The sequence below is a fragment of the Triplophysa rosa genome, unplaced genomic scaffold, assembly GCF_024868665.1.
Source record: "Triplophysa rosa unplaced genomic scaffold, Trosa_1v2 scaffold445, whole genome shotgun sequence".
Classification (NCBI taxonomy): Eukaryota; Metazoa; Chordata; class Actinopteri; order Cypriniformes; family Nemacheilidae; genus Triplophysa; species Triplophysa rosa.
The window spans coordinates 36,990-63,280 of NW_026634448.1; the positions used below are offsets into that span (position 1 = coordinate 36,990).

General features: G+C 43.7%; 1 protein-coding gene across 2 annotated transcripts in view; it reads right to left on the reverse strand.

Annotated features, from left to right (window-relative positions):
• LOC130550843 (neurexin-1-like) overlaps positions 1-26,291 on the reverse strand; it is a 31,835-nt gene that overhangs the window by 4,314 nt on the left and 1,230 nt on the right. Inside the window, exons 2-7 of one of the 2 annotated variants that reach the window (XM_057328352.1) lie at positions 18,051-18,074; positions 5,094-5,255; positions 4,357-4,795; positions 3,514-3,897; positions 2,355-2,558; positions 1,000-1,026 (exon numbers count right to left, since the gene is read on the reverse strand). In XM_057328352.1, coding sequence (XP_057184335.1) covers positions 1,000-1,026; positions 2,355-2,558; positions 3,514-3,897; positions 4,357-4,795; positions 5,094-5,255; positions 18,051-18,074 — 1,240 coding nt within the window. The remainder of the gene's footprint in view (positions 1-999; positions 1,027-2,354; positions 2,559-3,513; positions 3,898-4,356; positions 4,796-5,093; positions 5,256-18,050; positions 18,075-26,291) is intronic. The other variant, XM_057328353.1, reaches the window with a different exon arrangement.

Sequence of the window (26,291 nt, forward strand, 5' to 3'; positions counted from 1 at the left end):
TTGATATCTTTGAAGAGTGTTGGAAACACAATCATCTGTTATACTGAAGTGAAGTGTTTCTAACACGCACTACACATTAAAAACATCTGATTCATGCTGTCTGCACTGCTGGACATTTGACAAATAACAGAACACAACACACACCACACACACGCACTACACATTAAAAACATCTGATTCATGCTGTCTGCACTGCTGGACATTTGACAAATAACAGAACACAACACACACCACACACCGGACGTTCACGCACGCATCGCAAGCAAACACTATACACACACAGATATCTCCTTCATTTAAACCTTCCTTTAATTCACATTCCCACCATCATTTAACACCTCAGAATGTTAACGTGTGTGTGGTGTGTGTCATCACTTTGTGTGTTCACACTGTTAGTTGCAAAAGACATCTGCAAAGAGAGAGAGAACTACAACTGTGTGTGTGTGCGTTCATGTTTGTATATCCCGGTGGGGACCTAAACCTGAATACACACCAACACATGGGGACTCGTGTCACCGTGGGGACCAAAATTGAGGTCCTCATGGGCACAAAAGCTAATAAATTGTACAGAACAATATTTTTTACAAATCTAAAAATGCAAAAAGTGTTCTATGATCTTTAGGTTTAGGGATAGGGTTAGGGATAGGGGATAGAATATACAGTTTGTACAGTATAAAAACATTACGCCTATGGACTGTCCCCACGGAGATAGTGTACCAAGGCCTGTGTGTGCTGTGTGTCGGATGCTGATCGTTGGCGTGTTTGCGTGCGTGTCTGCTGTGTGTGTGTGTGTGTGTGTGCGTGCGTGTGCCTATAGCCGCGTGTGTGTGTGTGTGTGTGCGTGTGTGTGTGCGTGTGTATCGTGTGCGCTGTGTGTCGTGTGTGCGTGCGTGCGTGCGTAGCATGCGTGCGTGCGTTTGTGTGTGTGTGTGTGTGTGCGTGTGTGTGCGTGCGTGTGTGTGTGTGTGCGTGTGTGTGTGGTGTGTGTGTGTCACTTACTGAGGTTACAGTCTATCCTGATACAGTCTGGTGAGAGAGAGAGAGTGAGATGATGAGATCAACAGAGAGAGAGAGAGAGAGAACAGTTTACATCCTTCAAAGTTGATTCTGCAGACAAACATTAGTGTAGATCACCATCCGGGGACACGAGCTTGAGTCAGCGAGCCCTCCGTCACCGCAGCAGCTCCAGCAGATGAACATCTCACATCATCTTAACCATCTGCCGCGAGCGCTGGGCTCAGGAGTTCTGTTCCTGTCAACATCAGGGAGCGGCTCGCTGGACACCTCAACCTCACCACTAACACAACACTTCTCAATATTCACCTCATCTCTCGTGACTTGTGTTAGTTTCTGAATGACTTTGTGAGGCTGAGGTGCATCTCAATGTGTCAACCGCCACAGAACAGTGAAGACAAACAGCCGGGGACCGTCTCACCGCCGCACAATCTTTCATCTGTCAGTCACTGTGACGTGTCTCTGGTCTACAGTGGTCTCTTTCAGTTATATTAAACACAGAACTGAAGCCTTCACAGATTTAATGATTTCACGTGTGACATCACGTGTCTGGTCCAATGAGACGGTCCCTCTCTCCAGCTGTTTGTCACAGAGTCGCAGACAGACACGCCGTTGAAGGGACGAAAGGTTCCGTCATCAGAACCAGAAGAGATGAAGAAGAGACAGAAAGAGAAGCAGCGAGATGATGATGGGTTGTTTGATGTCCTTTCCAAGAATGCACCACTGCTCCGTGTCATCTTCCTCTCTGTCAATCTGAGAATCTCATCCCAGCCATTAAAACTACAAATATATATATACAGGTATGGTCTTCTAGGACCATAGCTAGCAGCGCAAAGGTTTTTCAGTTCATGTTACACCAGCTGACATGGTCACAGTCCTAAACGTATTCTCATGAATAATCAACTTTCATTTCAGCAGAATTCATGTAGTGATTGAGGCAAAACTATTTGAAATAGATTTAAATGAAAATACTATATATATTAGCTCTGTATACTGTGATGGGCTATATATGAGACCAATTTTCTTTTATTGCACTTCTGCTTTTTGTTGTCCTTATGTTGTTCCAGTTGCTTCCATTGTTTCCCTCATCTGTAAGTCGCTTTGGATAAAAGCGTCTGCTAAATGAATCAATGTAAATGTAAATATTATTGAACTATCTGAATAAAAAGATCATGCGTAATGTCTCCCTCTGCTGGTGGAATATGTGAATTACAGCAGTGGATTTGTTTGATCAGAGAGGAGAGAACGCAGGGCAAGAGAGAGCCTGGGCTCAGGACCAAACCCAAAAGAAGAAAGAGAAATGACAGGAGAGGTTGTGTGAAACCGAGCGAGCGGGTTACCGAGGTTGACCGTGAGTTTCACTCGTCCTCCGTCCAGCTCCAGACGAAGAGTGTCTGCCGATTCTTTCGAGGTGGTGGCCATGAGCAGCCCGTACGCCCGCTGAGACATGAAGCGCAGGGCCACGTCTTCAGCTTCTGTGTGCATGGTGCTGGGCATGATGATCTTCAGATACATGCTGCCGTCATAACTCAACACCGTGGCCTCTGTCACAACACAAACACACAAGAACATGAGGAAACGTGAGGATGAGAGCGAGACTTCAGCAGAGGCGGTTTCTTCACGAGCGCCACGCACCAGCGAAGTGTGAAAACAAGGGATTCACCTCAGCGTTATGCTCTAAACTGAGCGAAAATAAACTCCAATCAGCCTCCAGTCACGTTCTGGGATTTCACTATGACATCACACATAACCTTAAAGTGAAGATTCTGTCATCATTTACTCGCCCTCTTGTCGTTTCAAACCTGTACAAGTTTCGTTCTTCCGCAGAACACAAAAGAAGATATTTTGAAGAAAGTTGGTAACAGACTCCATTCACGTCTATTGTTGGAACCCAAAACCAATGCAGTTAACAACATTCTTCAAAATATCTTCTTTTGTGTTCTGCGGCAGACAGAGAGAGTGACTCAATGATGACAGATTTTCTATTTTTGGGAGAACCGTCACTTTAACTTCTCAAGCGACGGCTCGTGTGATTGGACAATACTCAACCCCCACTACTGCCAGGGATGATGAAGTCAACATAGACACGCCAAATGTTCCTTTTTAGCTAAGACATGATGATAAATGATTATTTGGGGCATATTCTGGCACTGGTTTGGATGTAATCCTGTGTGTGAACACAAGGTGGCAGAAGAGTTCATAAACCAAACTCACCAGTCACAGCACATCTGCCTAAGCATAAACACCGAAGAAAACACTATAACTCTCTTTGCAGAGAAAAAATGCTTCACAGAATCTCTCACAGCACCAGCTGTCCACGGTTAGACATAATAAACATAACTGTACAAAATGAAGCTGTAGAGAGAGCGAGCGAGCGAGATGATCAGGTGATGTGACAAATCTCCCTGTTAAACACCAGCTGGGGTCTGTATAGAGCTCAGCCAAAACCATCCTACAGTCTCCGAGGAAACCTTCCCGCTCGCCCCACCCGTCACTCACCGATCTCACAGTTGTTCCCCAGGAAGCCGGTCCCGGTGCAGTCACACATGTAGCGGTTCCAGCCCTCTTTACACTGTCCTCCGTTATAACAGGGGGCGCTGCTGCACCTCTTCTGCAGCTCACGGGTACAGAAGCTGCTCACGCCCGGAGTGCTCTGGATCTCCGCCAGCCGACGGACGTCACGGCTCTTCCCGTCAATGAAGAGGTCACGCACGCAGCCCACGTAACCGTAGTTGAGCAGAGCCGTCCAGACCTCGGGTGGAAGAATCAGACCCTGCTGGGTGTCAGGTAAACCGCCCAGGAACATGTCACCGTCCAGATCCAGAATCTCACTGCCCTCGTTTGAGCTGAAGGGGATGGAGCGGCTGTTGACAGAGATGGACCCTGAGGAGAGAGACGTGAGGGAATGAATCGTGCGTGTCTGTGATCGATGACAAACTCTTCACTGTCTGTTAAACTGCAATCCCTGACCACACACACACATCTCCTTCAGTTTTACACTCGATTACAGCATGTCAAGATCAGACGGATGACAGATCTGTGAGCTTTCATCATGTTTCTGTGCTCACATACACACACGTGTACACGTGCTGATGACGTCACTTCTGTACACCGTGCAGTGTGAATGCATGGCAACAGCTGAAATCTTTCGTTCACATCCAATCAACAGACTTGCATTCAAATAATGTTCATCTCTCGGAGTTCAGTTACATGCGTGTGTGTTTATGTTTTGTGCATAGTGTGTGTGTGTGTGTCTGTGTGTGTGCGTGTTTGTGTGTGTGTGTGATGCATGTGTGTGTTGCATGTGTGTTTATGTGTTGTGTGTGTGTGTGTTGGTCTCACCCCTCCTCCCCTCCCTCTGAAAGTCGACGTGACACCATTCTCCATCATTGACTTTCTTGTTGCTGGTTTTGAGTTTGATGCTGCCGGAGCCCATGTCCATCAGCAGGTATAAAAATCCGTCCAGCAGCTCCATGGCGAAGTAATCGGTCTTCATCTCGCGGTCCGGTCGCTGTTCTTTGGTGCTCTTAGGTTTGCCGTGGCTGAACAGCAGCAGTCCGCTGGGCTCCGTGGTGCGGAAATCAAAGGATATGGAGCTGGTTTTCTTGGTGTCCCAGCGCGGCAGGGTGATGTAAGACTCGGGGGTCTCAAACGTCACGGGGTCCAGGGCCGCTACATCCTCACAGCGGAACACCAGGTCACCGTGCAGGCTGATCTTAGGGTCTCTGTCAATGGCCAGACGGGACAGTTCAAGTTTGAAGTCATTGTTCTTGTAGACGACCTACGGGGGGGCGATATGACAACACAACACACCAAAGCCTTATTTAATATTCCTTCCTTGAACCGACACTTTATCTAAAATGACTTACAAATAACACCTAACATTCTATCACAAGCCAACACTGTGTTCTTCTGTTCTTTTGTATTTATGGTCTCAATGTACCACTTACAGCTTCCATCACTGGCAAAATCACTTTCTAAATCAATCCTGTCAGAAAATATCACTGGAATCAGGTTTCTCTTATCATCCTTCAGATGATGTGACCCTGAGAAACACACACAAACACACAAACACTCACATCTTTCAAACAGCCCATGAAGTTGTTGCTGACTGGAGATCCGGGCAGATCTGCTGTGTTCGGACTTCCACCGATGTAGAAGAAATCATCAGAACCCAACATGGTGTAATCCTCCTGCGTATAACCAGTGGTGGTCAAAATACCATCCACCGATATAGTCACCTAGAGAGACGGGGAGAGAGTGTTTCCGGAAAGAGAAAGAGAGGAAGACGAGAGGAAGAAAGAAAGAAAGAAAGAAAGGAAGTGAACGAAAGAGTCACAGTGATGCGAGCGGTTTAGTTTTTTGATGTTGTCTGTTTTTCCAGCAGACTCTCAGTTTCTTTAAGGTGCAGTTGTACAGACTCAACATCACATCAACACAATCATCATAACACACTAATAATCTCGCTTTATTAAAGATCACACGCACGCACAGTGACAGACAGATGAAAAAAGAAACTCTTTATGATCCATTCAGACGAACAGACATTTCCAGCGATGTGTTTTAACTGGTCTGCTGCAGCATCAGGAGTGAATAATAATCATGTTTTTGGCCTTTCTGGCTGAACGGCTCCAATTAAAAACCTAAACTGATCAAACCTGACGCTGCGCTAGACATCTTGATCAGTCAAATGATTTTCTCTCTTAACAAATAGCACACACGTCATTATGATTCCTGTGAAACGCTTCACAAGAAAACACAAACAAGCCATCAGCTGGACAAACACAGACGGAGGATTATTCACAGAAAAGAAAGAGGTTTCTGAGCGTCCCAAACACTGGAAAGATTCACACAGAACAACTGCACCATAAAGAATCTGTTCTCTGCTTTATTTCATCATCACTTCACTGGTTTATTGGGTTCCTGTACTTCCCTCAGCAGGGCAACACATTTTTATGTCTGTTTAATCCTGGAGAACCTGTGTGTGCGATGTGTGTGTGTGTGTGGTCATCAGGGTCATGTGAAGTGTGTGTGTGTGGTCATCAGGGTCATGTGATGTGTGTCTGTGTGTGTGATCATCAGGGTCATGTGATGTGTGTGTGTGTGATCATCAGGGTCATGTGATGTGTGTGTGTGTGTGTGGTCATCAGGGTCATGTGATGTGTGTGTGTGTGTGTGGTCATCAGGGTCATGTGATGTGTGTGTGTGTGTGTGGTCATCAGGGTCATGTGATGTGTGTGTGTGTGTGTGGTCATCAGGGTCATGTGATGTGTGTGTGTGTGTGTGGTCATCAGGGTCATGTGATGTGTGTGTGTGTGTGTGGTCATCAGGGTCATGTGATGTGTGTGTGTGTGTGTGGTCATCAGGGTCATGTGATGTGTGTGTGTGTGTGTGGTCATCAGGGTCATGTGATGTGTGTGTGTGTGTGTGGTCATCAGGGTCATGTGATGTGTGTGTGTGTGTGTGGTCATCAGGGTCATGTGATGTGTGTGTGTGTGTGTGGTCATCAGGGTCATGTGATGTGTGTGTGTGTGTGTGGTCATCAGGGTCATGTGATGTGTGTCTGTGTGTGTGGTCATCAGGGTCATGTGATGTGTGTCTGTGTGTGTGGTCATCAGGGTCATGTGATGTGTGTCTGTGTGTGTGGTCATCAGGGTCATGTGATGTGTGTCTGTGTGTGTGGTCATCAGGGTCATGTGATGTGTGTCTGTGTGTGTGGTCATCAGGGTCATGTGATGTGTGTCTGTGTGTGTGGTCATCAGGGTCATGTGATGTGTGTCTGTGTGTGTGGTCATCAGGGTCATGTGATGTGTGTCTGTGTGTGTGGTCATCAGGGTCATGTGATGTGTGTCTGTGTGTGTGGTCATCAGGGTCATGTGATGTGTGTCTGTGTGTGTGGTCATCAGGGTCATGTGATGTGTGTCTGTGTGTGTGGTCATCAGGGTCATGTGATGTGTGTCTGTGTGTGTGGTCATCAGGGTCATGTGATGTGTGTCTGTGTGTGTGGTCATCAGGGTCATGTGATGTGTGTCTGTGTGTGTGGTCATCAGGGTCATGTGATGTGTGTCTGTGTGTGTGGTCATCAGGGTCATGTGATGTGTGTCTGTGTGTGTGGTCATCAGGGTCATGTGATGTGTGTCTGTGTGTGTGGTCATCAGGGTCATGTGATGTGTGTCTGTGTGTGTGGTCATCAGGGTCATGTGATGTGTGTCTGTGTGTGTGGTCATCAGGGTCATGTGATGTGTGTCTGTGTGTGTGGTCATCAGGGTCATGTGATGTGTGTCTGTGTGTGTGGTCATCAGGGTCATGTGATGTGTGTCTGTGTGTGTGGTCATCAGGGTCATGTGATGTGTGTCTGTGTGTGTGGTCATCAGGGTCATGTGATGTGTGTCTGTGTGTGTGGTCATCAGGGTCATGTGATGTGTGTCTGTGTGTGTGGTCATCAGGGTCATGTGATGTGTGTCTGTGTGTGTGGTCATCAGGGTCATGTGATGTGTGTCTGTGTGTGTGGTCATCAGGGTCATGTGATGTGTGTCTGTGTGTGTGTGGTCATCAGGGTCATGTGATGTGTGTAATGCCGCTGACATTATGACGGTGTTGGCAGCGCTGCTTTCTGGCACACACTCCAGTGTTATTACGATAAATAAAACATTGAGACGAGAGAGAGAGTCGACCAGCTGCCAGCCACCTGTGAGACACAACTCACTGAGAGAGACAGAGAGACTGTTAGCATAAAAACACAAGAGAATGAAGAAAACACTACAACAACACAGCCTCTTGTCAACTGCAAATCTTCTTTCATTTGAACAGTTTCATTTTGTACACTTTCATACACTGACAAAAAATCATGTCTTTTCAAAGCATTTTAAAATCATCATTTGCGTAAATACTTATATAGTCTGTTGATACACAATTCATAACATGTACAACTTTCAACGTATACAAGTGATTACTGTGTGTTGTATGTGTGTATCATCTCAGAATGTTGGCTTGTTTCAGGCCACAGTCGAGTCAAATATGAAGATTTACTGCAAGGGGTTCATTTAACTCAGCGTTTCTCAAACGTTTTCTGCCATTCCCCACTTTGGAGGTAGGGAAGGGTTCCGAGCCCCACCAGTCTCCAACAAATTGGAAACAAACTGTGTCCACTGTCTGTCTTGGTTTTGTCTGCTGGTGCAGAATGTCCGGTTTTCATTTCATTCCATGTCACAAACTTATCCATTGTTAACTTTTATACCTGCTACCGCCTCTCTGCATTAAAGTTTTTGTGCCACTTCAAATAACATTCCAATGTGAAATCATTCTGGAAATCATTATCTTCGCAGTCTGATGTTGTTTTATGTAAGGCTTACATTTAAATGTGTTGTTGTTTTGTTTTGAGTGTGTGGTCAATAAATAAAGGAATGAATAAAAATGACTCAATTTCCTCCGTTTGTTGCACCCCACCTGTCATGTCTCTACTCCCCACCGGTGGGGTCCGCCCCACACTTTGAGAAACGCAGATTTAACCCAACAGGTGAGTTCGTCCCTTTATTAATCAACCATGGACTAAAATAAACCAGCACTTGTATGTGTGCGTGTATGGGTGTTGTGTGTGTGTTGTTGTGTTTATGTGTGTGTGAAGCAGAAGTTCAGAGCACATTCAGATGTCTGATCTCTGAGCATCTGACCTTCATTTCAGCACAGAAACCCAAAGGTTTCACGAATGAAAGGTGAAACATGACATGACAAATCTACATTACTGTTCTATCCTCAAACCCTGTGCACACACACACACACACACCTACACACACACTCACGCACACACACACACTCACGCACGCACATCTGATTGTGATAAACGGCTGACAGTGTGTGTGTAGGTGTGTGTGTGTGTACGTGTGTGTGTGTGTGTGTTCATGTTTGTATATCCCGATGGGGACCTAAACCTGAATGCACACCAACACATGGGGACTCGTGTCACCGTGGGGACCAAAATTGAGGTCCTCATGGGCAAAAAACCTTATAAATTGTACAGAACGATAATTTTTGAAAATCTAAAAATGCAAAAAGTGTTCTATGATCTTTAGGTTTAGGGATAGGGTTAGGGATAGGGGATAGAATATACAGTTTGTACAGTATAAAAACATTACGCCTATGGACTGTCCCCACGGGGATAATAAACCAGACTTGTGTGTGTTTGTGTTTGTGTGTAGGAAGGGTAAACCCTACGGTATGGGGACAAAATGTCCCCACAAAGATGGCAATATCCAAAACCCTTGTCCTTGTGGGGACTTTTTTTTAGGTCCCCATGAGGAAACAAGCTTATAAATCATACGGAATGAACTTTTGTGAAAATGTAAAAGAGCAGACAGTTGTGTGTGATTGTTAGGTTTAGGGGTAGGGAATATGATATACAGTTTGTACAGTATAAAAACCATTGCGTCTATGGAATGTCCCCATAAAACATGGACACCCAACATGTGTGTGTGTGTGTGTAGGTGTGTGTGTGTGTGAGCAGATTAATGAAGCGTTTTGTTTTGTCCCGACACACACTGTTCACTTTAAATGCACTTACAAACCTCATTCAGAATCAAATGACAGCTGATCTCAGATCAGAATTCCTTTACATTGGCTTTACTGTGCACAAACAGGATACACTGCGTGCATAAATATTAGGCGAGTTGATATCCTGATCATACTTCTTTCCATTTGACCAATTCCTAAGCACATCAATGTTAATACTGACTATTGGAATAGTAGTCAAGGAATAAATCAGAATATCAAATTGCAATTATAATGATGCACGCAGTGTAGTAATAGTGTATGCATAAAACACAGCAGACACTTTACATTTCAAAACAAACATCATTTCACATCATTAGAAGCTGTTTTCATCATGAGGACCAAAAAATGTCCCCACAAAGTCAAAAACGACTGTTATGACTATATGTGTGGAGACATTTAATCCAAACACTGTAGGGTTCACACACGCACGCACGCACGCACGCACGCACGCACGCACGCACACACACGCACGCACACACATCATATTTTTTGCAGTTATGAATTGATAGTTGAGTGCTCCACGAGGGACTCAGTGTTCCCCCTGCGCTCTGTTTCACCCTCACTTTGCTTTGAGTCCGGATGAGAATTTAATGAGCTCCAGAAACTAAACACTCGTCTGAAGAATAAAGTAGTTAACACCTGGTAAACAACAACAAACTGACTCACAAATCTTCATCCTCCAACACTACTCAACTGTAAATGAGACAATCTGTTTTTACGTCTCAAAGAGAACCTGTCATTATTATACTCACTATTCATTCTTCTTCTTCTGTTTTGCTGTCACAATATTCAGTATCACAATATCTGCGGCCAAATGTAGTAATGATGATAATATCACTTTAATGATATTATCACAACATACTGTATATTACAATATTTATATGACTGAAAAATGATTCATCCATCAAATTCATCTTTGAGTTTGTTTATTTAGTTTTCTATTGCTCAATGTGAGTGCAGTAAAAGCACCAGATACAGACACTGAATTATTGACCAAATCATCATTTGTGTAGCATTACTGTAACACAATATTAATATTAATTCACAGCTAATAATATCACCAATGTTGTTAACACCAGTATATTGTGACAAATGAGACAACGCACACACCGAGTACATGTGAGTTGGTTACACGCGTGTGTGTGTCAGAAGAGACTTTTGTTAGTCGTGTTAACTGTACATCCAGCTCTGAGGATCTGAAGAGAATCATCACACAAACAAACACTGCAGCTATTTCCTTTTCTAACAGATTTGAAAGAATTGATCACCTGTCAGCCGTGAAATAATGATTTCATATGGACGCCGCAGAGAGAAAGAGAGAGAGAGAGAGAGCTCAGTTTACATTCAGCTCATTTATATCAACTCAAACAAGCCGTGACGGACCAACTCTTGCCGTTCTGACCAAAACACTGGCAGAATATTTCAACCAAACCATCAGATCACTGCCTCTCATTATTAGACAACCTCTTCTGCTTGATGAGAATCTGACTATGAAATGTTTTCATGGACGGCCAGTGTCTGATTAAAGGGGACCTCCGACCAAAAATGAAAATTCGTCCATTAATTACTCACCCTCAAGTAGTTTAAAGTCCCTAGGTCCTCCGTTTTCCGCAGAATGCAAATGAAGGTAGTTTTGGAAGTTTTGGAGCTTTCTGACTCCTCCATAGATTGCAACACAACCAAACACACGAGCCACATGACAGTGCATCCGGTGTCAACATTGCTCGACGCATGCGCGTTCCGACCACACAGGCTCTACGTCACAGTACAGAGTCCGCCCTTTTAAGAGTGACAAATGACATCTTATTATCAGTCGACTCTGGTAAATGTGCAGTCCTTGTGCTGCTGGATTGCAGCGCAGCCTTTGATACTGTGTGGACCATCGCATTTTGTTAAATATATTAAACCATGAGGTCAGTGTCCGTGATGCTGCTCTGGACTGGTTTCAGTCTTATCTCTCAAATAAGAGTATATCTGTTAAAATTGGAGAATTTTCATCATCCCCAGTGCCGATCACCTGTGGGGTGTCACAGGGTTCAATTTTGGGTCCAGTTTTATTTTCCCTTTACATGCTTCCCCTACGCTTGATTCTTGAGCATCATAAGGTTTCCTATCACATCTACGCAGACGATACCCAGCTCTATTTACCATTAAATTCTGGCAGCGACTCTGTTCTTTCTCTGCTAGCATGTCCAAAGGATATTAAGGAATGGATGGATGAAAACTTTCTCCAGTTGAATGAAAAAAGACAGAGGTTATCCTATTTGGCTCCAAATCGCTGACTGACAAATACAGTGTAATGTTGGGGCACCTTCAGTCAAATAATCACTCTTGTGTTAAAAATCTAGGAGTTATTTTCGATTGCCACTTGAAGTTTGACAAACAAATTAACTCAGTGGTCAGGGCCAGTTTTTCCAGCTAAAGCAGCTAAGAAAGCTAAAATCTTTCCTTACTTTTAGACATTTGGAGACTGTTATCCATGCACTTATTTCCTCAAGGATTGATTACTGCAACGCCTTGTATTCTGGAATCAGTCAGTCATCACTCTCACGACTACAAATGGTCCAAAATGCTGCAGCTCGCTTTATGACTGGGACAAAAAAGAGGGACCATATCTCACCTATCCGAGCCTCTCTCCATTGGCTCCCAGTGAAACAAAGAATTGGTCTTAACCTTTGTGTTTAAAGCTCTACATGGACATGCCCCTATTTATATATCAGAACTTTAAGTTTTTATCTACCTCAGAGATCTCTTAGATCTTCAGACCAATTACTACTAAACGTCCCGAAATCTCATCTGAACTCTATGGAACACAATACCTCAAACGATTACAGCTTACCCTACATGAACTGCTTTTAAAGTATCAATTAAACGTATCTTTTCTCTAAGGCTTACCCATAACTTGTTTTATTCTCGTATGTTTATTTTTGCCAGGGGTAGTTGTTTGTGCTATAGCATGTTATTATGAATTCCTGTTTTTATATCTATCAGCTATCAGATAATAATACTTGGTGTGATTTGTTCTTATTACGTATGTTTTTGCTACTGCTTGTGAAGCCATTTGGTCAACACTTGTGTTGTTTTAAGGTGCTATATAAGTAAACCTTGACCTTGACCTTGTCAGAACGTGCATGCGTCAAAAGATGCTGACACCGGATGCACTGTCGTGTGGCTCTCGGAAACGTGCGCTGGAAACTAACACTCAAATCAGGAAGTTTTTGAATTTAGTCGTTATAGTCGTTTGCGCACAAGAAGTATCCTCGTCGCATTATATTAATTAATACTGAACCACCGGAGTCGCGTGGACAATTTTACAATGTCTTTAGCCACTTTCAGAGCTTTGAAGAGATTGGTTGCGTTGCAATCTAAGGAGGAGTCAGAAAGCTTCCAAAACTACCTTCATTTTCGTTTTGGGGAAAAATGGAGTTCTTACAGATGTGAAACTACTTGAGGGTGAGTAATTAATGGTAGAATTTTCATTTTTGGTCCGAGTTCCCCTTTAATATAGTGTCAACTTCTTCTCCATTCACATCATATTCTGTCATTTCAGGTACATCATTAAAATATCATCAGACACAGATCTAGAATGCTTCCTATTTCCACCATAAACCTTTAGATCATTACATTAGCCGTTAACACGCTGTCACAACCATCCACACACCACGATCACAGCAGGCCACCACACCATCACACAACACGCACAGCACACACACAACACACGCACACGACACCACACTCGCGCCACGCGCACTAACACACCAACACACACGCGAGGCCGCACGCAGCGCGAACAACACACAACGCGAGCCAATCGCAAACACAACAACACAACACACAACACACACACACACGTGTAACGCACGCTATACCGATATTCGCATCTGACCAAGCGCAAAAGCAAACCATTATCTGCAAAAAATTACATATGTCCCACACACACGCACAGGCACGCACGCACAGCACATAGCAACAGCACACACACACACGAAACACACACACAGAGACCATACACGTACACACACACACACGACACACGCCACCACACGCACACAGCACAGGCACGCACGCACACCACATGCACACACGCACGGCACACGCACGCACGCACACACCACACACACACACACACACACAGGCTTTGGTTGACTATCCCCGTGGGGACAGTCCATAGGCGTAATGTTTTTATACTGTACAAACTGTATATTCTATCCCCTATCCCTAACCCTATCCCTAAACCTAAAGATCATAGAACACTTTTTGCATTTTTAGATTTGTAAAAAATATTGTTCTGTACAATTTATTAGCTTTTTGCCCATGAGGACCTCAATTTTGGTCCCCACGGTGACACGAGTCCCCATGTGTTGGTGTGTATTCAGGTTTAGGTCCCCACCGGGATATACAAACATGAACACACACACACACACACTACACACGCACACACACACACACACGCCAACACGCAACAAGCCACACAACCTAGGCGAGCACAGCGCAGACACGCGCACTAATACGACCACCCCACACAAACTACACACTACATCATACCGTTACGCCATCGCTATCACCACGCGACTCACGCACGCGCACAACACGCCCACCGCACCACACCCATCCCACCCCACTGCCACTACACATCATATCCACACCGCGCACACGCACCCACCCACACTACTCACCAAACCGCATGCACACGCACACGCCACACACCCACCCCCCCCCACAACACCACACACACACCCGCGCACACACGCGCACACACACATACACACGCACGCACGCACGCACGCACACAAACGCACACGCGCACACGCGCACACACCCATCCAACAACACACACACACACACACACACACACACCCGCACACGCGCACACACACGCACACACACACACACACACTGCAGTTCTCCATCAGCTGACATGTTTTTATGTTTAGTAAACTACAATAATACAAACTAATATCAACCATTGTAAGTGAGGTCGTCTCTGCTGTTTAGTGATCACATAACCCTTTCTCACAACACAGCAAACAGAATGCAAATAAGACTGTAAACACGATCCTAACATGTCTGCTATCTAAGGCAAGCAGGTCAACAGCTCCAGAAGAGTCATCAGAACCCGTGAGATGAGTGTGTCTCATTGAGCTTTAAATGCTAAGTGTTTTTTCTCTCATGTTATTTCTGTAATTTGTAGAAAGGCACTGCAATATAAAAGAAACTTGATTTTTGAATCAGTGATGGGTCTCACCTCATCTTCTGGTGGCCATCTGATGAAACTCTTGAAGGTTCCTGTGAGGTTCTCTAACTACACTACTTACCTTTAACCTATGAAAAGAAAAACATTTATAAGCACAATCAACTCTGAGGCCCAAACAATAACGGCAGAAGCGTCCCTTCAGTGGCTGGCAGCTGGAAGACGGTCCTCTGACTCTGGCGGCCGGTGGAAGTCGAGAGAGATCAGGACTGAACTAGCCAAAGGGATGAAGGGATGAGTTAGTCAGATCTGGAGGAGCGGGGACGGGTGTAAGTCTGTTCTTATGGGCTTCATTCAGTATGTAGGGTTGGAGGTTAATACTTTAGTAGATAACAGCAGGTCAGACACAAAAATGGTTGTTAGTACAGTTACAACAAAGATTTCATTAGTAAGAGAATTTAGTCATTTAGTGAAAGAGTAGCAGTCAATTCATGAAATCCTTTCTGATTTGAGTCGTCAGATGGTCCGAATTGTCAGGTGTGGTTAAACGGGTTTTGAGGTTAAAAGGAAAAAAAAAACATCCACAATTCTCACATCATGGGGGAGAAGCCATGCAGTCGAATGATCTGATGAAGATGAGAATGTTCTGAGGAGAAAAACGCAGATGGACGCGTGAAAGCAAAAGGGAAGCCCATGAAAGAGGGAAGTCCAAACTGATCTGAGGATTCACATCACAACATCAATGAGAATGAAGAGGAACAGTGACGTTTAGTGGATTACAGGGTTAAAGTGAAGGCGAAACACCACTATGAAGATTTGCGTGCAAGCCGAGACGTCTTCGGCTCTAACATCGCAGACTCCCTCTTAAACTGCAGCAAGCAGATGAATTCATGCAGAAAAACAAGAAGAATCACCATCACAAAACATCAAGTGAAGAGAGGAAAAGTGATGCGGGGAGGTGTTAGGGGGCGGTCACACAGAACGCGCTTTTCGTGTTCGAACTGCTCTTTTGGTTGACTCTTTAAAAAAAAGAGCAGCGCGCAGAAGGTCTTTTATGTTGCTAGGTAACCACCGAAAGCTGCCCTGTCAGTCAAAGTTGTCATATTATCAGAAATGTTAAAAAGGTACAAGCAGAGGGCGCTTGCTCTGACCTTGCTCGGTTAACCCGTGTCAGCCAACACAAGTTTCTCCTTCATCATTGCAGTCTCCGGACGTTTCAAGCAACTGTAAAGTTCCGTCACCACATCGGAAGGCCCGCCTCTCCTTTCTTTCGATTGGACAATGGGGAAAAATGCCGCATGATGTCAATCGCTTCAACTTCAGGCGCTCGGAGAGCTCCACCGAAAACGCGAGGCACCCGGCACGCATAAGCAGCGCAGAACGCTCCCTGCCAACTGAACACAATTCAAAAGAGGCGTGTCTAACACCAAAAAACGTGTTCCACTTATTCAGCGCGAGATCTAGCACCGACCACCTGCTATTACCCAGCTAAAGCGCCGTTCTTCTTTCAGATGTTATTCTAGAGGTCTGAACTCCTGCCATTTTTGATAACATCAGGATATTCACACACTAATGCATATGGCCCGGGCTCCTAAAGCCTCTCACAGCGGGACTTCATTGACCTGTCAATCACACCCGCATGGAAAAGTGCTTTCATCGCTTTTCCTCCTTACCTAGAATAGATTTAGTTTTACAGAATGAGAAAGAAGTGCTATCGTCTGAGGATCCGTGTCGGTGTCATGCCTTCAAGTGACCAAAACAAGACGAGTTTGACTTCAAGTGAAATAAATTCAGTTTTACACGAGTTCTAATATTAAACAACAGTTTGAGTGAAAGTGATTAGATTTCACTTAAATATTATTTATAGAATCAATCTACAAATGTTGCAGTCATTTAGATCCACAGTTGGGCCAAATATAAACAAACCCAAATGCTGGGTTCAAATGAACTTATTTCTTTATTTCAACTACAGCCGAGATCTACTGTGAGGAACAAAACAAAACAAACATGATTTCATTGATTCTGTCCTGAACAACATTTCTCAGGTTTAATAATGACTTTGGTTTTCTTATGGCCACATACACTAATGAAAGAACTGCTCACACTGGCAAGAGTCCTCGTCTCCAAACTAAAATCCCGTCGATTACTTGAAATGAATAAACTGTCTGATGAATGAAGGTATCGCTGCAGCACTTTGAGTTCCATTGTATTTCTGCATTGAACCCAAGACGCTTCGCTTCAAGAGCATTTTCATGTGATGAATAAATCAAAGTGCCGGCTGTAATGGGCTTCTGGCCCTTGTTTCCAGCCATGTTTTATGACCGGGGTGGCCCGCTCTCAAGCAGGGGCACTAAATCCACCCCGGATGGCAGGAGGTCCAGGAGAGATGGAGGTTCTGGCAGGCAACTATCACCTTGAGTCTAATATCAAAATGGCTAGCATTATACAGCTAATGGATGTTGAGTTTCTGCCATATTGAGAAGCGCTATAGGACTTTAATAGCTTCTCAACGTGTGAGTCGTGTCAGGAATAACAGCTTAAGAATCAATAGCTTTACTACAGTAAGTGACGTTTAACCGTGGTATCTGTTATACAACTGTGGTCATACTAATGACAAATAATAATAACATGGTTACTGCACTTGAACTATAATAAAACCATGCTAAACTTTCATAAGGGACAGGACAGTGAATGTCAAGACTCATCATGTTTGTTGTCATAGCAACAGACGACAGAAGCAAAGTAATTCCAAAGTCCGTTTAGGGAAGCTGTGCCACTCGGCGGCCATGTTTGCAACGGGCCTCCGTGCAGTTATTACGTCATTCAAACAAGACATGAAAGGAAATACCGATGTTTCTACAATCGCCGGCTAAAATCCCAATTAAACGACATATTTAAAAACAACATTTAAAAATGACGTAAACCGTACCATAACGCAAAAACTTCGCTATTCATTTCAATGGCAGTGAGGCATCTTGTTAGTATGAATATATTTGGTAATCCTGACTACAGCCGAACATTTGAAAATCAAATACGGATTGTTTTCAGCGGGCATCTTTCACGCAGAGAGGGGTGGAGGGGTCATCACATGAATAAAATGAAGAGAAAAACAATGATCGTATGAGACGAGAAAACAAAAAGGAGTGCATATCTGTAGTTGTCATTGCTACCTTGATACCAATGGGATTTTGTGTAGTCAGTAAAAGCAAACAGAATATAAACAGGGAACGGAAATCCAGGGCAAACCAAAGTAGAAGACAATTAGAATGATATCTACCATATAATGCAGTTTGTTTACCATAGCGTGTCCAATGCCAGAGTGCTTTAAGAGAAAACAAGGGAAGGGAAAGAAAAATATATAGAAAAATGACAAATCGTCAGCTCAATAAAGGTCATTTTAAAAACGGCACGCTTTTGTTTGAGGGTTCGAGGGGTTTTTCTTATTTTGGGTCAAATATAAAGTCTCTTCATTGAAGGATTTGTCAACCAAAACCAAAACATGACAACTGTATTGTTATTATTGTTAGTACGTCAGTACGCAAGTTAATTGGAAAAACAACAGATGGCCAACATTCCGTGAGTGTTAGTCGATTCAAAGAAACACAAAGACAAACATAAACTGGAAGAATCTGAAGCTGTTGGTTAGTAAGAAGACACAAGAGTTAGCAGAAATCATTCTCCACATAAAGAAGGGACGGATCGGGGGACGGCGGGGGGGGGGGCGGGGGGATTGGGGGGTTGCTTGTTTTGAGTGGGAGGGGCTAAAGGAAAAGCAGTATTAGTATATTCATTCTGATTGGCTAGTCCTGTGAGGGGGTGTGACCTGGTTTTGGACAGGTCTTGTTTTGGACAAACTTGTAGTGTTTTTTTTTGTTTTGTTTTTTTTAAGCAAGAAATTGTTGTTCTTTTGTTGACGACTAAGGAATCAAAAAAGAAATAAACATCAAAATGAGAAATCAATCACGTCTCATAAATAATTATTTTATTAAGAAAACAGAGAGCGAGAGAGAGAGATGCTGCCACCTTCAACCTGGAAAACAAGATGGTGAGATTACAAACATCATGTACAGCAGACCTGAAGAATTCAGATTGTGATCAGACCACCGACAGACCCGTCTCTCTGCACGCACGCACGCACGCACGCACGCACGCACGCACGCACGCACGCACGCACACACACATCAGACTAAGCGCTGCTTTAAATCTTGTGTTTAATCATGAAAAATTCTCCAATCGTCTTGTTGATGTTACTTTTCAAAACAATGATTAAAATACAGCATTTCTTCATTTTACAGTGTTTTTAAACATGACTACAGTAAATATTCAAGTATTTTGGAGTATTTATTTCCAACTGTTTGTTTATTTGCTATCCTTTAAAAACATGAAGAAAGTGTTGCGATTGCTATAACAGTTTACCAGGGTAAATCCTATAGTAGAGTATTTTTTCTCTGTGGGCCCTAATCAAACAAGAGAAATGTGTGAACGTTTGGGATGAACTCTGATCTCACTGACGTCTGAACAGAATCAACATCCAGATCTCAGTGAGGAATCATTCATGCTTTCATATAAACAAGAGCATCTGTGAGGTCAGGCTGTGATGGTTCGCAAAGCTGAAGACACAGTTTTCTCTCAAATGTCACCGTGCATGAGAATACGCGTGAGCACTGATCATCACTTCCTCGTGTCCTGCAGAGAACATGCTTTCCATCATCAACAGCAGGACACCGTCGCACACGTCAGGAGGTGAAATTCAATTGATTCTGACTAACAGATCGCAGGAAGAATTTAAAGAGACATTTTCCTGAGCTGAACCCGCTGAGAGGCGACGCTGCAGCTTAGTATGTGATGACCCGTGTTTCATCTCATCCAGAGTTTGGAGTAAATCTGATGAACTACAGTACATGAGGTTTAACATCAGCAGAAATCAATCTGTCTCCAGCTGAAGCCTTGCAATAACACATCCAGAATATCTATTCAAATCAAGAATACAACTGATCCGTCAAGAGATGCCCAGTGAAGAACAAAGCCTTTACTGGAACACAATTATTCCCTTTAACAAGACTACACACTTGACTGTTCTCTCCAACAGACATTCATACACAAAACATTCACCTGAACTCTGCTGATGTTCTCTGTCCTCAACACACACACACGCACGCACGCACGCACGCACGCACGCACGCACGCACGCACACACACACACACTCACGCACGCACGCACGCACGCACGCACGCACGCACGCACAAACTGTAAATCCATCCCTCACCACACAGTGGAGCTGTTGTGTTGCAGCTTTATATCTACTGTGTGGTTTTCATTTTTATCCAATCTATGGAAATGAAAAAACAAACACACACACACGCACGCACGCACGCACGCACGCACGCACGCACGCACGCACGCACGCACGCACGCACGCACACACACACCCAAAAGAGCTGAGCATCCATGCTCCATGATCTGGCAGATCGAGCCTTTCCTATGGGAGCATGCAACAGCTCCTGGTGCACGCTCGAGTTCTATCTCCACTAGACTGCAATGCTCTCCTGACCAGCCCTTCAAACCTCTGCAGATGCTTATGCACCGGTGCATCTGCCGTAGACCGGCACTGGACCGGTCTACGGTGAGAGCGCTCCTCCTCATCAGTCTGCACTGCTCCGGGTTGACAACCAGCGGCTCTGCCCCGGCGTACCTCAACTCACCCATCCAGACGCTTGCGTTCTGCTAATGAACCTAGTTAGGCTAGCGGTGCCTCCTCAAAAAGTAGGGTGACCATACGTGCCATTTTTCCCGGACACGTCCTGGCAAGGATTTCGGGTGCGTCCTCGTTTGTCCACCGCTTACGTCATCGAGGTTTACTCTTTCAGGTTTTATTTCAGAAATGCTATAAGTTATATTTCAAGCTAAGAATGAAATTACAATGATTATACGTATTAAGAGAAATAAACGTTAATTTTATGATGTTTTTTTGAAACATGAAATGTGAGAACCTCAATGACGTACAGTATGTGGTGGATTGTGCAGGGGTGCACATAAGTTTTTCTATCTGGGTCTCAAGAGAGCACCTGGAGATTCGGTTTGGTGCTCACATTGCACATAGTGTGACAAATTATATTTACCTATTGAAAATAAAAGTAAAAAAGTAGTTACTTTTTAATGAACAATAAACAAAATAATAAAGTGGGATAATATATTTATATTACTTTAAAGTACACTTAAAATACAATGATAATGTATTTCTTCTTGTTTTTCTTTTTACATTAGTTAATATTAATTTTCAACACCAATTTTGAAACCTAAAACGACAACCTTTTTGGTTTTTGTCAGGTTGCTGGGAAGTGCACTTGCGAGCGCACATGGAGACTTGCGGTGCAGAGCTAGAATCGAGTATAGCAGAGAAACACAAGCTGCGTGCAAGTGTCAAGTTTAAACAGCTTTTTTTTTCCTTTTAGAAAGTTTAAGAGAAGCGGTGTTTTGGTAGACGTGCAGCGCAGTTCCAGACATTCACAGAGGCTGCGCGCGCCGCGTGCTTCTCGAAAGCAGAACCAACAAAGGCGGAGCTACCAATACTCCGTTTTTCATCATTTACACCCAGGTCCCGTTTATCACCGGGAACAAACGACATATCAGTGGTTTTAGCAGCATTCACTACAAACGGAAATCTTATCCAGTATTACATTTAGTCGGTCTAAAACAGTGATTGTGCATCAAAAGGTTTCAACCATGTCAGTACGCAAATGAGCGTTCTAAACTTATTCACAGAGCGCATTTTTTATTTTGGTCGCGCACGCGCACCTGCGCACCACTTATGTGCATCCCTGACTGTGGAGGACGCCCCGAAATCCTGGCCAGGCCGTGTCCGGAGAAAATGGCACTTATGGTGAGCCTAGCAGAAAGGCACTGGATCTCGATGACGCTGCTTTGACTGGAATGTTCATCGTTGGTGGAACGACCTGCCCATCCATAGCACAGAGCTGAATCTTTAAAAAAACATCTGACACATGAACACTAGTACTTTCTGTTCTGTTCTGTTCTGTTCCATCCTGTCCGTTCTTCTTCTTAGAAATAATCATAATAATAACTACCATCTAGCTAAGTACACTATGTTTTAGCAAACTGTGCTCAGTTGTGATGCTCTTGTACATTTTGTTCAAAACTTTTGCTCTGGTGATTGCTTCATTGTTGCTCATTTCTTAAGTGGCTTTGGATAAAAGCATCTGCTAAATGACTAAATGTAAATGTAAACAAACTTTATTTTCATGTTTTCTGTTAGTTTGGGTTAGTCTATAAAACCAGAAAGATTGATGATTACGGATCAGACTAAGATGCTGAACACATCGACCGTCCCAAAATCACTTGCGCGGTGAGTCCCGAAAAGCCCCTCATGACATCATCGATGAGTCCAAACAATGGCGGACAGGACAAGTGATGGGAAACACAGGTATAATTCATCTGATGAGAGAATAAAGAGGAGAATCAAGTGTGTAAATGAATTCAGTCCCAAACAAAAGACTCCAATTTCTTTTATGTCTGGTTTCACACAAGCAGCCAATAGCGACAGTTGTTATTATGGCTGACACGCCCTCCTGCAGCCACAGCCAATTACAATGGCTATTATTACAGCTGACAAGCCATTCGTCCCAATTACAAAGAGCACAACAGAGATCGAATGAGCAAAGCCATTGTAAGTGAAATTGATCGAGTCTGCAGCATTCAACCCTTCACTTGATTTTATTCAATCTCTCTCTCTCTCTCTCTCTCTCTCTCTCTCTGTGTGCGTACGGGCTTTCTTCTCAAAGCTCTTTTCATTAGAGCCGTGCGCTCGGCCTTGGCTTGTTTTTTAAAGCTCTAGTTTGTGTTTGAACATGCGGCAGAAAGGCGTGCTGACTCGAGAGTTTCGCTCGGATTGTCTTTGCTTTGTCAGTTTCTAATAATAATGGAGCTCTTTTAATAAATGATGTTGAACGCATCTCATTCCGCCGTGGCTCGTGGGCGCTTGTGTAAGCGTTTTGTGAGCTTTCTCTTTGAATTGTGCTCAGTGACGTGTGCTGTTATCTGTCACTTGAACATGTTACTTCAGCTCTAGAACCGGAGCCCCTCTGACCCGCCAGTCGGCTCTGTGATGAAGCATATACTCAAGCTTGAAATGTCACCTGAACGCAATAAAGACGTCCGTCCGTCAGCATGTGATCACACATCCAGAGCTGAACAACACAAACCAAACCAAGAATTAAAGCTGCAAGCAGCGATGATCGGGCTCTCGCGCAAAAGTGCAACCGCAACCCTGTGCCATCACCACCCGTCGGCCTCAGGAACAGTGAACGGTGGGCAACGTGCATATAAGGAGTTACATTATAGATTTTTCCGTGCAATATTTCCTATTGCCAGCTGGTGGCGCTATGACTATAAGTGAACACTGACGTGGATATGTGTTCAGGCCAGGACTCTTATAAAACATATGAAGTGTGAGGCCGGTCGGACATTGTGTGCCTGAGTTACTATAGCTTCCTGTTTCATGGCGAAACATCAAACTTTGTCACGCTTCCACGGCCACGCCCCTCATGAAAAGTCTGGAACTTGCAATGTATCATCACAAAGAACTAGGAAGTTATATTACAGAAAGACTTTAATTTATTTACATGTACCAGATTTCCTGTTATTTATTTAAATGTGTCACATTCCCTTTTGCCAGCTGGTGGCGCTATTGCTATAAGTGAACACTGACATGGATATGTGTAATCATAGGCGATAAAATTAATGCAGTCGAATTATAGTAGGACTTGTTATTTATTTAAATGTGTCACATTCCCTTTTGCCAGCTGGTGGCACTATTGCTATGAGTGAACACTGACATGGATATTTGTACAGGCCAGGACTCTTATCAAACATGTGAAGTGTGAGGCCGGTCAGACATTGTGTGCCTGAGTTACTTTAGCTTCCTGTTTCATGGCGAAACATCAAACTGTGTCAGGCCGCCACGGACACGCCCGTCAACGAAAAGTCAGCAACTTGCAATGTATCGTCACAAAGGTCTGAAGATCATACTGGCCAAATATGATTCTGACCTGTTTAAATCTGTATGAGGAGTTAATCACAGTTTAAAACATGCCACTTCCTGTTTCCTGCAGGTGGCGTGATGGTGTGTGTGTTGTGATGGTGTGTGTGTGTGTGGTGTGGTGTGTGTGTGATGGATGTCGTGATGTGTGTGTTGTTAATTTAGAGCAGTGGTTCTCAAACTTTTTTGTTGTAAGGCCCCCTTTGTGTAGAGTGCATTGCTTTGCGGCCCCCCAAATAAAGACTTATAATCTTAAACTTAAAATTTTAATTAAACCAAGAAAATATTCAGTTAAACAATGCTAAAACATCAATTCTTTTGGTTGGTGGCGTTGTTTTTCTGATGTTTGATTGCATAAAATGTGTGATAGATATCTATATTTCTAAAATGCCACAAAATCTGTGGCCCCCTGGAGAAGCATCTTGGGGCCCCCCAGGAGGCCATGGCCCCCAGTTTGAGAACCACTGATTTAGAGAGCATAGAGTGCAAGTAAAAATGATGACATGGGTCTCATAGTTGTCAGTCTAACAGTTTTGGACATCGCACCTGTTATGTGTTTAGCTTTGATCACGTTTATTGATTTTTACCACATATGGAACCCGGTCATGGGGGCTTATTGACACACTTCATGGGTCTGAATTTATAAACTTGTTGATATTACAGTGTCAGAGATTAGATTAAATCATGGCATAAGACCAGTGTGCCAAAAAAAATGTGATGTTAGAGAATGTGATGAATGGTCATTCCTCTACTGAACAATGATTGACATGATAAATCCAGCCACACTCAGAGATGTGGAGAGGAGGAGTGTTCACTCTACGCTACTGAATCTTTCATTCTGTCATTGGGCCCGAGCACGGAGGAGCAAGCCACCGGCTTGCACCGTAGTGCAGAGCCCTTTTGTTTCTGTGTTGTTTATTCTTCTTCTTCTTCTTCTCCCTCTTTGATCGCTAATTTGAAGGCCTAAACATGCTCAAAAACTCACAATAATTTGCACACGCATCAGACCTTGCAAAAATTTACGTCTGATATGGGTTTTAAAATTAGGCGTGGCAAAATGGCTCGCTAGCGCCACCTAGAACTGCCCAGGCCACTACGCAATACGTACATGCACCAAATTTGGTGGGCTGATAGAACACCCCGAATCATGAAGAAAAGTCTCTTGGAGCATATCTCTAAACTCAACAGGAAGTCCGTGATTTTTGATTTCCTGTGCAATTTTGTAATTTGTTTCAATTTCCAGTCGTTCGTACTTTAACGAACTCCTCCTAGAGTTTTAATCCGATCAACATCATCTTCATGTCATTCTCATCTTAAGGCCTTTGCGAAGCTAAATTGCGGAGATCTGACTTTTCATGGGGGAACGTGACCCTGGCGGCCATCCAAAGTTTGGCGTTTCGCCATGAACAAGAAGTTGTTGTAACTCAGGCATACAATGTGCAAGAGGCCCAGACTTCACCCAGACTTCACACATTTGATAAAAGTCCTGGCCTGAAGACATCTACATGGTAATTTCAGATACATGTTATAGCGCCACCTGCAGGAAACAGGAAGTGAGCATGTTTTAAACTGTGATTAACTCCATAGAGATTCAAACAGGTCAGCATATATTTGTGGCAGCAGTATGATCTTCAGACACTTTGTGATGATACATTGAAAGTCCTGACTTTTCTGTTGAGGGGCGTGTCCGTGGCGGCCTGACAAAGTTGATGTTTCGCCATGAAACAGGAAGTATAGTAACTCAGGACACAATGTCGAACAGTCTCAAACTTCACATTTTGATAAAGACCTGGCCTGAAGACATCTACATGGTAATTTTCAGATACGTTATAGCGCCACCTGCAGGAAACAGGAAGTGACATGTTTAAACTGTGATTACTCCTCATAGAGTTCAACAGGTCAGCATCATATTTGAAGAGTAAGCCAGTATGATCTTCAGACCTTTGTGAGATACATTCAATTCCTGACTTTTGTTGAGGGGCCTGTGCGTGGCGGCTGAAAGTTTGAGTTTCGCCATGAAACAGGAAGCTATAGTAACTCAGCACACAATGTCTGACCGCCTCACATTCACATGTTTGATAAGAGTCCTGGCTGAACACATATCCATGTCAGTGTTCACTTATAGCGATAGCGCCACCAGCTGGAAAAAGGGAATGTGACGCATTTAAATAAATAACAAATCCTACTATAATTCGCCTGCATTAATTTTATCGCCTATCATTACACATATCCATGTCAGTGTTCATTTATAGCAATAGTGCCACCAGCTGGCAAAAGGGAATGTGACACATTTAAATAAATAACAGGAAATCTGGTACATGTAAATAAATTAAAGTCTTTCTTAATTTAACTTCCTAGACCTTTGTGAGATACATTGCAAGTTCCAGACTTTTCATGAGGGGCGTGCCGTGAGGCTTGACAAAGTTTGATGTTTCGCCATGAAACAGGAAGCTATAGTAACTCAGGCACACAATGTCGACCGG